At 43.9% G+C, this 12947-nt stretch overlaps 1 protein-coding gene across 2 annotated transcripts in view; it reads left to right on the top strand.

Moving 5' to 3' along the window:
• Positions 1-12947, top strand: part of PAPLN (papilin, proteoglycan like sulfated glycoprotein) — a 54317-nt gene that overhangs the window by 29502 nt on the left and 11868 nt on the right. For both annotated transcript variants that reach the window (XM_035112838.2, XM_035112829.2), the window contains 7 exons: positions 2233-2440; positions 3670-3846; positions 5318-5474; positions 6880-6966; positions 8244-8517; positions 8617-8734; positions 11097-11226. In XM_035112838.2, coding sequence (XP_034968729.1) covers positions 2233-2440; positions 3670-3846; positions 5318-5474; positions 6880-6966; positions 8244-8517; positions 8617-8734; positions 11097-11226 — 1151 coding nt within the window. The remainder of the gene's footprint in view (positions 1-2232; positions 2441-3669; positions 3847-5317; positions 5475-6879; positions 6967-8243; positions 8518-8616; positions 8735-11096; positions 11227-12947) is intronic.

The following is a 12947-nucleotide window of genomic DNA, read 5'->3' as shown; positions in this document are numbered from 1 at the left end:
AGACTGCATCCATTGGCTGCACATCGCAGGACCAATTTGCTAATAATGGACAAGCTGTCTTTAAGGTCAGCCATACACCAAAGAACCCAGGGCAAGTTTCTGAGGAGTGCCAGGGTTCATAGGCATAGCCGGCGGGGCGGGCAGGGGCCAGCTGCCTCCCAAATCAATACAAATCTGAGATTCTGCCCCCCCCCCAAACAATAATCCTGGCTACTCTCGTGCCAGGGTTCTTTAGGATATTGTTTGAAAGCCACTGTTCTAGATTGCTTAGAGCAGCTTTCCTCCTTGGTGATGGTCTCAGTGGCTGCTTATAGCTTTGGCTTTTCTCTGTAAATCATGATAGAGTGTGGTAGATGCTGGGGAAACAGAGCTTTGCCTACCTAGGAGTGGCTGACCTGTTGTCATCCATCCTTTCCCATTGGACATGCTGGCTGGGGCTGATGGGAACTGGATAGGGACAGCCTAACTTCTCATGTCTATGCACTGGTAACCTATTTAGATTGTGATTACTCAGGCTGCCTTTGAAGATGGTTGAGAAACTGCAGCTGGTGCAGAATTCTGCAGCCAGATTGTTGGCTGAAGCAGGAAGATCCATACATATAACACCAGTTCTGGCATGATTGCAGTAGCTACTGATTGGTTTCTGGGCTGAATTCAGAGTGGTGGTTTTGACCTATAATGCCTTATGTGGCTCAGGACCCCAATACCTTGAGGATCACCTCTCCCGACATGAATTAACCTGGACCCTGTAATCGCCATCTGAGACCTTTCTCTATGTGCCCCCTTCACAGGAGACCCGGAGGGTGGCAACACATTAAGGGGGCTTTTTGGATCTTTATCTATTTTGTGTAGACACCAAATAGCCTTTTTACCTGGGCTTTGGGCCCTTAATTTGAAAGGTTTCAGGTATTTGTGGCCTCTTATGATAGGGCAGGATCTGTAAGAACTGACTTATCTGTATAGATGTGTTTTTAGGAGTCTATTGGCTGTGTTTGTTGTAATTGGTTTTAGTGTTTATATTGTTTTTGTAAGTTGTAGGTAAAGTGACATAATAATAATATAATGAAGAAGAAGAAGTTGCATTAAAATTATCCTATGCCGTTCACAGGATGGGGAAGAAGTTTTATCTCATTGCACTGATCATAGGCCATTGCATCATAAAAGCACTTGCCACTGGGTGGCACCAGGCAAAATTCCTCCTGGCATCTAGGACCAAGAAAAATTTTCAGATAGTGTTTCTAGTTTGCAGTCTTTTTTTGTATTGTCTGGCCATGATAACAGAGCTGGCTAGATTGATCATCTGCCAACTGAGTTTATTTTTATCAATAAACTTCCTTTGGGAAGCTGAGCTCCAGTCTCAAGGAAACTCTTGCATAGTATCACTTTGGGTCTCCTTCCCTGTTGTGATGGGTTCAGTTTATTTTACTGCAGCTTGGAGGACTGAATTGTCCATTAATGCTCAATATAGACAAATGGCTATTGATTGCAAGTACAATCTTTTCCTTCTGAATATAGATCTTGCTACTGTCATCTTTGTGATGGAAGTTCTTTGGAAGGTTGGGAGGGTTTAATGTCAAAGCATGCAGATAGAAAAGCATATTATTTCAGGAATGTCAGGTCTAGGTAGAGGAAACTTTGTTAGTCTTGGTTTCAAACTAGACAGGTCACTGGAAAATATGTAATCGGTCTCCAGAGGGTTCCCCTCGTCCAGACATTGCCATATGCCGAATCAGATCAAAGAAGCAGTAGAATGCTTAACTCTTTCCCCCGGACCATTTCTCTAATAACAAAAAATACAGATAGGTCACAGAAGAAAGGTTATCATAATTCAGAATTTGGAGGTTATCCTTCTTTGGAATATATATGACCTTGCTTTTTCTCAACAGTATGTGCACCTTTGCTTCATCAAAGCCAGTTCAGTTTCTTTCTGCTCTTTCTGTGAGAGAGACTTCCACAGTACCTAATAGCTTCCACCACTGAGGCATCCTCTAGCCATTCAGTCTGAAACTAGCCTCTTAATCCATTCCATTCCTCCCAGTACCATAATCTTTTAATCTGCAGTCACACCCATTTTAAATGCTTTTAGATACTTTTCGCTGTTGCCCAAGTTATTGCTTTTTTTTATTTATTCAATTACTTGAAAATGGCAAGCCTCCCTTTCGTCCCATGGATTTTCTTGCTGCCGGCATTGGCTTCTTGGTTCCTTGAGAGATGCTGCTTCTGTATTTACAGCTGGAAGATCGGGGAATGGGGAGCTTGTTCTGCCACCTGTGGAGGAGGCACCCAGACTCGTTCCGTTTATTGCGTCTCCCACCACGGACCTGGTTCTCAAAATGCTGTGGATGATGCCGAGTGCGCATCCTTGACAGAGAGGCCACGTAGCATACAGCCTTGCAACATGCGTCAGTGTGCAGCATGGACCACAGGGCCTTGGTCTGAGGTGAGTTTGTCCTACAGGTTCAGTGAACATATAGATAGATGGTATAGCCCAGTTACCTCGGTGGTTTGAGGAGGAAAAGAAAACACAAGCTCACCTACTCCTCCCATTTTGCACTCTTGAGTCTCCCCTCATATATCACCACTTTGCCTGTGCCTCTTTGCTCATGAGGTGGGTTCCCCCTCTCTCTCCGCCTTGAGAGAAATCAACAATTCAGGCTTACACAGATTGAATAGCCCTTCCCCCTCACCAAAAAACTTGGGAATAGTAATTTTGTGAAAGAGGCTAGAGCTGTGTAACATAATTATGAGGATGCTCATCAGGATTTGGGGAGCAAGCCATGACAGTTAAATTGGTATAAAACCAATATAAATACTTAATTCTTTGAATTCCTTCCCAAAATGTATTTCTTTGGCAAAGCTTTATTTTAGTCATCCTTGTTTCGCCATCTCTGATAATTGGTTGTCATTTATTGAAGTGCGTATTTTATGAATTGCTTTCCATGAAACATCCCCATGAGCCATCACCAGGCTGGCTTCATGAGGAAGCTAGTTGTTGTTATTTCCAGCCATTGCTAAATTCATGTTTTTACTCAAATTCTGACCCTTCACTTAATGTAGTGATTATTGGGGAGGAGATCTGCCCATGTACTGCAATATTTGCAGACATGTCAAAACCAAAGTATAATTATGTTTCAATCAGTATGTTAGTCTGGAAGCAGGAAATTGGGTGGTCCAAACAACAATTTCCTTGATCCCTATTCCTAATTTTTGCATTATTCCTACCTTTTATATCTTGGATAGATTAAAAGCTCTTTCAGTAGGCATACCTTCAATTTATGTATTCTATACAGCACTGTAGCACAATTGGATGGTATGAAAATGGCTAGTAGGAAAAAGTTTTTAAAAATTGGTGCTAACTCTCACATGTGTGTATGCATGTGTAATGTATGTATACATACACTTATGTACGCAGACACAACAAATACGGGACATAAATGTATATGACAGGTATCATGTAAATGAATATTACCAAAAATTCCACTTCTGAGTTATTCTTCCCATCCAGAGGAAGCTTAACCATAGAATATCTCACACACTGAATTACTCTTTCTGGGACAAGAGGATTTCTGAAAACTTTTAAAATGTGGAGTGAGCGGACCAAATACATGCAATAGATAAAGAGGTACGGTACATTTCTTGCAGTGACTGTCATTTATTTTATTTTTACAGTGCACAGCTAGTTGTGGGGAAGGTATTCAGACCAGGACTGTAAATTGCATGTCAGAGCTGGGCTCTCGGACTCTCGAAGTTGCCTGCTTGACACAACCAAAACCTTCACACACCCAGTCCTGCACTGGTGAGAATTGTATCCAAGAGATTGGCTGGCATATTGGAGACTGGGGACTGGTAAGCATTGCAACAATTTCTGCCTACTTTGCTATAGGTAAAAAAAAGGTACCTGTACTTTCCTATACCCCCAGTTTATCTGTCCGTTGCTGCCTCTCCGCTGCCTCTTTCAGGCCGTTTCCACACTAGGGCATTAATCCATATGTAGATCTTCACACATGAATGTTTCCTATGTTGTGCACTTGAAATCTGTCTCAGTGTTTTCAGTCTACAGTAGTGGGTGGTTCTTGATGGAATATGTTCATGCTGTGTGTTGTCCCTTCCCGACAGTGAGTACTTCTCCACTTACCACAGGACCGCTGTGGGCATACACACAGATATCTGTTTACCTGTGCTTGCCCACTTACATTTTTATACCAGATTGGCACAAAATACAATAAATAATCATTTTAAAGACAAAAATGTCGCTCCAAGCCAAGCAATGATTTTGAGTTGGTTGCATGAAAGGCTGCAACTTCCTTTCCTGCCCCTTTCCTTTCCCACCTTTTGTACCTGCAAGGATAAATCTTATGTTTATTTTTAATGCAGCTGTTTTGTAGAAGATCAGCTCTGCACAAAAGAACCCCTTTAAAAATAAAAAGACCACTTAGCTGCCTTCAGAAACAACCAGTGGAAAAAGGCGGGCTGGGTTTTTTTTTTTTTTTTTTTTGCCTTTGTGCAAAGAAAATGGAAGTAGGGGGTGTGGCAGTGAAATGACATCACACATGCTTTGAAAAGAACACCTGCTTGCACAATGAGCTTCAGTTGGGTAACATGGAGTTTTATATTGGATTTTCTTCCATTATCAGATTATCTGTGGATTACGAAAATCCAAATTTAGCAGGGGGGAAGTGTGGGCTGCCGTTTGGGTGAGGAGAATGTTGTGTGGACAATGGAAAGAAAAACAGAGACATAAGCAGCTTCAAATCCACACATTAAATTCCAATGTGGACAACCCCTTTACAAGACCTCTTTGCATCAATGTAGCCTTTGTTGAACCGCTGGAATAATGGAAGCTAAAGTGAGAATGAGATCACCTCAAGCATGGTTGATAAGTAGAATTGTTGTATTAAGACACAAAACAGACATTATAATTTACAGCCCAGCTCGACTATACATGCCTGTGGAAAGTGCTGGTGAATGAATCATGCTCACATTATCACTTTCTGTGGGAATTTGTTTATTTCACAAAATTTAAACACCACTTGACTGTAAAGTATGGAGAAGATATAATTGGAGCCAACATAATTTGTAAGTTTGTCTGGGACTAACCTATCCACTGACCTGGAAATAATTTTTCCATTTATCATTTTATTCTCCCACCAAGGCCTACAACCTACTAGCGGTTACCTGCTCACTACCTGAAAATTCAGGTTTTAACACCTGCTCCCTGAAACTCATAGGGTTACCCTCTCAGGATAGTGTTACTCTTGTAGCGTTACTCTCTTGGGTTACAGCCCCCTAGTAACTTGGTTTACACTTTGTGATCTAGTGCTCAAAGAGCTGTGACTCAGGCATCCGAACGCGCCAGGTCATGTGTGCAGACGGGGATTCCAAGTTCTACAACCACGAGATGTGCCGGGCCATCCAGCCGCAGATACCAGCCATGCTTGGAACATGCAACACCCAGCCTTGTCATCTACCACAGCGTAAGTGAAAGCTATTAGCTGTCCACAACCCTCCTTGGTTCTATTCCTACCCAGTATCCATTTTGGGACACCTGGGCTGTTAGAATGCATAGTGCCACCACCTTTACATAACAGATTCAGCATTAGGTGTTGTTTTCTTTTGCTGCTCCTAAACCATGAGTGGGCAACATCTTCTCTTTTTTAAATAAAGGCCCGTTGACCCATGGGAGAAATCAGTTGGGGGCCTGAGCCAAAGATGGTCAGAGCTGCAGCCAACAGTGGGAGGACCCAGTAATAAATTGTGTAAGTGCCTCTCCAGTGACATATACAGTACCGTGGATTAAATTATGTCATTAGCGGCACAAGAGGGGCCTAGAAGCCTCCAAGCTGGCTGAAGCAGATTGGGTCTTCCTTGCTCAATGTTGGAATCACTGAGATGTCATCAGGATAGCAACAAGGTCTAGAGGCTTCTTGGGCCTTTTCATACCTACTGATGAAGAGACGGGCCTTTCTGTTTTCCTGCTAACTGCTCTTTAAAAAGGAAAAGGAAAAAGGAGATGCCAGAGATTGAACCTGGAAACTTCTTCCTTCAATGCATGTGAACTGTCTCTGCTCTTTTGGCTACATATTACATATACCTAATCAAACTTTGGAAGCTGTCAGAACAATGACGAGAAAAGCAACAGGTTTATTATCTGGATGTGCTAGGGTATCCGTTAGGGTTGGCAAACGTCCGTAATCTCCTGGCAAAATTTTTGGGGGAAATCCGGACGTATGGCAACCCATGTCGGCAGTGTCGCTTTTGCCAATCCTCCTTAAAAATAGCTCAAAAATGTCAACAACTTTGTGTGTGTCCCCCCAAAAGCTCAACATCTTTATTAGTCTGCTTCTTATTGAAATCAATTAATATTATAGTTCCACATAAAGCAGTACGGAACAGCATCTGATTGGTTCAATTGAAGCTGCCCTAAAAATCTGCCCCCAATGTCAAGTCATACAGACTCAGAAACAATCCGGTTGGTGCTTCTCTGTTTCAAAAGTGTAATAAAAGTAGGTCCTTTCTCCTTACTTTTCTGTTTCTGTTTTGGTGCATTTTTGCCTCATAATAACAACATCTCACATCTCAAGCCCTGGGTGTGAAAGCCTGCAAAGGTGACTTTTTGCAGCTTCATTTTCACATGTTTTGAAGTTCCATTCCCCCACCCCACCACAACATTAAAAAAACATATAATTGAAGCTTCCTTTCACTGATTTCCATGAGAGCAGGATTTTTTTGGGTTAGAGGATAATTTAGAACAATTCTCTCTGCTCTGCCCCCTCCCTGCTCACCTAGTTGCTGAAGACACAGATGATTTTAGGTATTCCCAGTTGTTGATATTGATCTTAGTTCAATGTTTCTAACCTACGGATACTGATCTCATTGCAGAGGTTCCCAGTATGCAAGACTCTGCAGGTTACGATGTCAACCGCCAGACCTTACTGACCCGATACAATCCTGACCAAGGCACCATAGGTTTGAAACTACCTGAACTTTGCTTTCTTTCTCCAATGTTTATGTTGTTGTTTTTGTACCTTCCTTTTAAACCACAGAGCTTAGGGCTTGCCGATCAGAAGGTCGGCGGTTCGAATCCCCGCAACGGGGTGAGCTCCCATTGCTCGGTCCCAGCTCCTTTCAACCTAGCAGTTCGAAAGCACGTCAAAGTGCAAATAGACAAATAGGTACCGCTACAGTGGGAAGGTAAATGGTGTTTCCGTGTGCTGCTCTGGTTCACCAGAAGCAGCTTTGTCATGCTGGCCACATGACCCGGAAGCTGTACGCCGGCTCCCTCGGCCAACAACGTGAGATGAGTGCCGCAACCCCAGAGTCGGTCATGACTGGACCTAATGGTCAGGGGTCCCTTTACCTTTACCTTTGAATAGCTTTACAAAAAGTTAATAGTCTTTATGGCCCATATGTATGTAGAGTAGAGCTCTCTGAGGGAAAGATGGGAAATGAGGTGGGCTCTGGCCCAAGCCAGTGTCTGTCTTTCATTTTCCTGACTCTTTAATGATGATATGCTACTTTGAAAAGAAAGCAGTCGTAAATATGGAGGTAGGGAAGTCAAACCCCAAAAAGCTTTCCTAACCCAGGAGCCCAGAACCACTCGTCTACCACCACACATCTTGCCAATCTCCAATGCCTGGTAGTGGGTCCAGCTGAAATATTGCCTCACGCCCCTCCCTCCTTAAGGAACGTGAAACTGCTTTATGAATTCTGCTTTATTCAGTGTTATTTCTAGGGCAGATTCTGAGAGGGCCGCTGGGCTAGGAAAGCTTTTTGGGGTTCATTATCCTGGTGGGATGTTGCCTGATCCTGCATACTGAGGCCAGTTTCAAATGTGTGCAGGGCTTCTCCCCAAAATGAACAGGGCCAGACAGTAGTCACATACCCTTAGCACATAGAAAATCACAAACACTTGACCGAGACACACACTTGGCACGCAAACACATATGGACAGGGGCGATCTAAGACTCTAACATAATGCAGGAACAAAAAGCAGTTGTGTGGAATTTCTAAGAAAGGGTCACATTCAGCTAATTTTTACTCTGAGTAGACCTATTGAAATCAAAGGACCTAAGTTAGCTGTGACTGTTAATTTCAGTAGGTCAACTTTGAGTTGAATACAACCCGAAGTGCCTGTCCTGCTAGGACAGAACGAGAGGCCCTGACATATAACCATAGACCAGGGCTTAACTCTAGACGTGATCCAGTAACTGTGGGTACATGCCATAAGATATTATGTTTTTCAGCTTCTGCAAATGAAAGAATAACCCAAGTTGGTTCTACTACTCATCACCAAGTCCAGCCCAATGGAGATCATGAGTCCAATTTCTTGCCCCTTCAACGGGAGTCTTACTTAGGATCCTCAGTGTCCCGCCACTTCAATTCCCATCAAAATGTTGCCTCAACAACTGACGTTCAAGACTGCAACCAGAGCCTTCATGGTTGCTGTTCAGATGGCCAGACTGTGGCCGCTGGTCCTTTTGGGCAAGGCTGCCCATTTGACACTTGCCATCAGAGCAGGTAAGACAAGCTGGTTAAATCCATTTAATCTGCCAGCAAAGGTAATTTGTTTGAACAGATCACACCAATATTGGTTTCCATTCTTTTCCCCTGCTATAGGTATGGGTGCTGTCCTGATGGAATATCACCTTCTCAGGGGCCAAACAAGGAAGGGTGCCCACAATACTACAGTGATGTTTATGTGAACAGGAATGAACCTGCTGTTGCCGCTCCAACAGTAAGGGTGACTCCAGACATCCTTCTTGTTGTGCATTCATAAAGATTTGTGCTCATGATGGTACCAGGGTGGTTACACGCAATCCTGCTTTAATACTGTTTGCATCTGCAAATGCTTTGTGTCGGACATACAGCCTCATTTCCAATCAGTGTATGTACTGGATCTTCCTGATGAAATCCTATAACTTTTTCTACCAGTGATGGGGGAGAGGGTGCTCCCCTGCTTTTGTTGCATTGTAGCACAATAATCCAATAAGGCTGGAGAATCATAGAATCATAGAGTTGGAAGAGACCACAAGGGCCATCCAGTCCAACCCCGTGCCAAGCAGGAAACACCATCAAAGCATTCTTGACATATGCCTGTCAAGCCTCTGCTTAAAGACCTCCAAAGAAGGAGACTCCACCACACTCCTTGGTAGCAAATTCCACTACTTGGTAGCAAATTCCACTGTTCTGTGAGAAGCCTCGCAGAACAGCTAGTAAAGCAAAATGATGTGTGGTCAGTCCAGTATAAATCTACCACTAATGCACTACTGGTATTATGTTGTACACCTAGCATAGGATAGGATTTATGCCAGACGTTCTAGGTGAAATAGCTTAACAGTAGTCAGTAAATATTTATACTGCGAGTGGCACTGTGGTCTAAACCACTGAGCCTCTTGGGCTTGCCGGTCAGAAGGTTGGTGGTTCGAATCCCCATGACGGGATGAGCTCCCATTGCTCTGTCCCAGCTCCTGCCAACCTAGCAGTTCTAAAGCATGCCAGTGCAAGTAGCTAAATAGGTACCACTGTGGCAGGAAGGTAAATGGCAACTCTTTGCGCTCTGGCACTTGTTAGTGTCCTGTTACACCAGAAACAGTTTAGTCATGCTGGCCACATGACCCGGAAAGCTGTCTGGAAAAATGCCAGCTCCTTCGGCTTGAAAAGTGAGATGAGTGCTGCAACCCCATAGTCACCTTTGACTGGACTTAACCATCCAGGGGTCCTTCACCTTTTTTTACCTTTACCTTATACTGTATAATACCAACAGTGTGCTAGATTAGAAGTTTTGGATCTTGGCTCCGGTTTTCAGTTAAACCTATGGTGATCTTCTCCTTTCAGGGATCTAAATAGGTCCCTTCATTCAGGTGATGACTTTGAGGCATTACAGTTACCGGTACATTGTGATTGTATTGCATACATTGTGTAATGAGTAATAATACTAATACCTAACACACCCACACACACAGTTCTAGTGGGTCAGTTACACATTGAGGTAGGGTGTGTGTGAGAGAGGAAGACTAGCTTACTTAAAGTCACTTGAGATCACCTGGTTCACAGCTCAGTATTATATAGGGACCATATTGCCCAATCTGTAATTGTGCAGTCCATAATGCCCCAAGAAACATCACTGAAGTCGGGTTAGTATTCGAAGTACGTTTTGTAAATGTTTCTCTGGAGTTAATGATAAACATTTAGACCTTCAGGGGGATCTGTATCTCACAGGAAACAAACAGAAGTACTGGATGAACCAGATTGCTCGCAGCGTATATTGTGATAAATTTTCAGATCAATGGTATGTGACTAGAGTATTGTCCAGATAGCAGACACTGAGTTGTAGCATCCCATTGTCCATTCTGGACCCACAAGCAGTATTTTGGCTTTTGGGCACCCTGGACATTAGCCCTTGCTCTGACGCCATGGTCCCTCTCCTTTCTTCCTTATTTTCCTTCAACCACTTCTGGGCCTGCAGCTGCCTCTGGCAATCATGCTTGGATCCTGTCCCAGCTGCTTTGCTAAGCACAAGTAGTAGTAGGAGCCTCTCCAGTGGCTGAGGATTGCATTTGCAACACCTAATTATCTACTGCATTTTTTAGCAAAGTGCATGGGCTCAGTTCCCAGGGATACTGATGGTGGGTGTTTTGAGAACAAAGTGGGTGGGAGCTTTGCCCAGCTGCTCGGGCCATCTGGAGAAACATCCAATTTATTCATAGGTGGGCAGACTCTTGGGTTTCCTGTATTGTCTGAGCTGATGGTCCCCATTTAGTTCACACTAGGCAAGGGGTCAACTTTACAAGCCTGAAGCAAAAGAAGAAGAAGAAAGATTTTTCTTTTCCTTAGCATGTCACTGGAACAGCTTATGAAACAATTCCCCTGCTCCCAATATTGCTTATAATTGTTAGTAGCAATTATTCCAAGTCAAAGAGAAACATTTTGGTGCATGTCTTCATTATCTGCCAAAGTTGCCCCATCAGGTGCTTAAAAAGGGATGGTTGGTCTTATCTCCTGCTGTGGATTTGTTTATTGGTTTGGTTTTGTGGTATGAGATCTTTTACACCATCTTAGTAATGAGACCATCTCAGTAACTTCCCGCTTTGTCCAAGGCAAGCCGGGTTCTGTCCCAGGAGAGGCCAGCAGAGGAGTGTCGTGTTTCTACGTATGGTTGCTGCTACGACAACGTTGCTTCTGCTTCTGGGCCTCAGGGGGACGGATGCCTCAATAGACCCAGCCAACGTAAGTGATACTTAGGTTTTGAAAGGTGGTTTACCCATTGCTTCCTGCCAACATGAACAGAATCACTTTACATCCTTCTTCATGGCACTGTGAGCTATAGACAATCCATTATCCTAAATAATAATAATAATAGCAATCCCTTGGCCAGAATTTAGAATCAGTCTGAAATTCCCCCCTTAAGATCCCAGTCTCTGAATTCTGGTGGCTTTGTAAGAAATGCCTATTAAATAAGCAGAGTACCATTTCAGTTCCGTTTTATGGGGCTTCTACATTCAGTGTTCCTGACGGGAAGGAATCACTTAACACATTTCTGTTATCGAATTATTCTTGTTCAGCTACCCTGAAGAATGAATGACTGCCGAGCACAGTTTCCCAGAAAGGAAAACAGCATGGGCAGTGGCAGGGACCAAGCGACTGCAGCCTTCAAGCCACCTGGCACCTTGCCGTCTTTTTCAAAGCTGCATTGTTTAACACAGTCGGCTACTTCTGGTTGGCTTCTGCAAGCTGTGATGGGCATAGGCCCAACCTAGAAGTGCTCACCCACATACCCTTGAAGCACAATGCCTGGTTTTGTGAGCAGCGCCATTTGATACAGAGACAGAACTGAGCCTCTGATAACGTGAATCCTGACTCCCATCTAAGGGCAAATCCATAATGCAAACTTTACGTGCAAATTATTTTAAATGAATTGCCCCAGCTTTCTCGAAAGAATTCTAGAAAACGGTACTGATTTTTTTAAAAAAAAGATCAGATCTTGCTGCCTTTTTTTACACCTGCTCTCATAATGCCTGACCCCCTGCTAGGCTTTTTCAGGTGCTGAGGCAGAATACTCCTTATTCCCCAGACTCGTTTATCTAAGCTTCCAGTGACTGCTTTGTACTGCCATAGCATCCTTTATGCCAGGAACGCTGGCATGACTTTCCAACAGTTGAGACCTGGGCAGTGGTGACAGGATGGGAATGGCATGTGCTCTCACTTGAGGTGAGGGCTAGGCAAGTCTGAGAGAGTGTGTGCTTATCCCACTGCTTCTTACCTGATGGCTCCACCCAGAGTGAAAACACTCTCCAGTTGCCCTTGCACCATGAATAGGGCAGCACACTTTGCACAGTCTTTCCTGGACTGGTCTGCAGTGCACATCTGACTTTATTGTTTACTTGTACTAGCTGTACACACAGTTCTTGAAAAAGGCTATGACAAAATCAAACAGTAGAAAATAGTTTTGCTGTGCCTAAGCAACATGTAGTGAATGAGCAAGGGTTGATAGCAGGCTTCAAGTTCCTGATACCTTCTTGTCATGTGGCTTGATTTACTGAACATCTTACAGACGAACAGTGATTTGGGGCTCATCCACACTTCTGCTTGTCCTGTGCCAAGAAAGCTTGGGCCTGAGAAGTTTTCAACTTACCCTGTGCTTTCTAGGTGTGGCTCCACATGACTTTGCCACTTGCCCCTGGAAAACCCGCTCTTTGTGCTTATCACACTTCCTCTTGTCCTGCTGCTTCCCCCACCCTGGGGCATCTGCTCTTTAAAGCTCATTCAGAGCAAATGGCAATTTGGGTTTTCTCCAGATTGACATTTGTTCCGATTTAACACTAAAGAGCGGGTTTTCCATGGGAAAGGAGTGGGGCGGGGGGGGGGAATCACTCAGACCCATGCTTTCTAGGCATGGGACAAACAGAAGTGTGGATGAGCCCTGAGTGGGGATGTGGTCAGAGGAAGAT

This window comes from Zootoca vivipara, chromosome 1 (genome assembly GCF_963506605.1).
Source record: "Zootoca vivipara chromosome 1, rZooViv1.1, whole genome shotgun sequence".
In the NCBI taxonomy this organism is placed as follows: Eukaryota; Metazoa; Chordata; class Lepidosauria; order Squamata; family Lacertidae; genus Zootoca; species Zootoca vivipara.
Note: the sequence above shows the minus strand (reverse complement) of the source record. Positions and strands in the feature narration are given on the sequence as shown.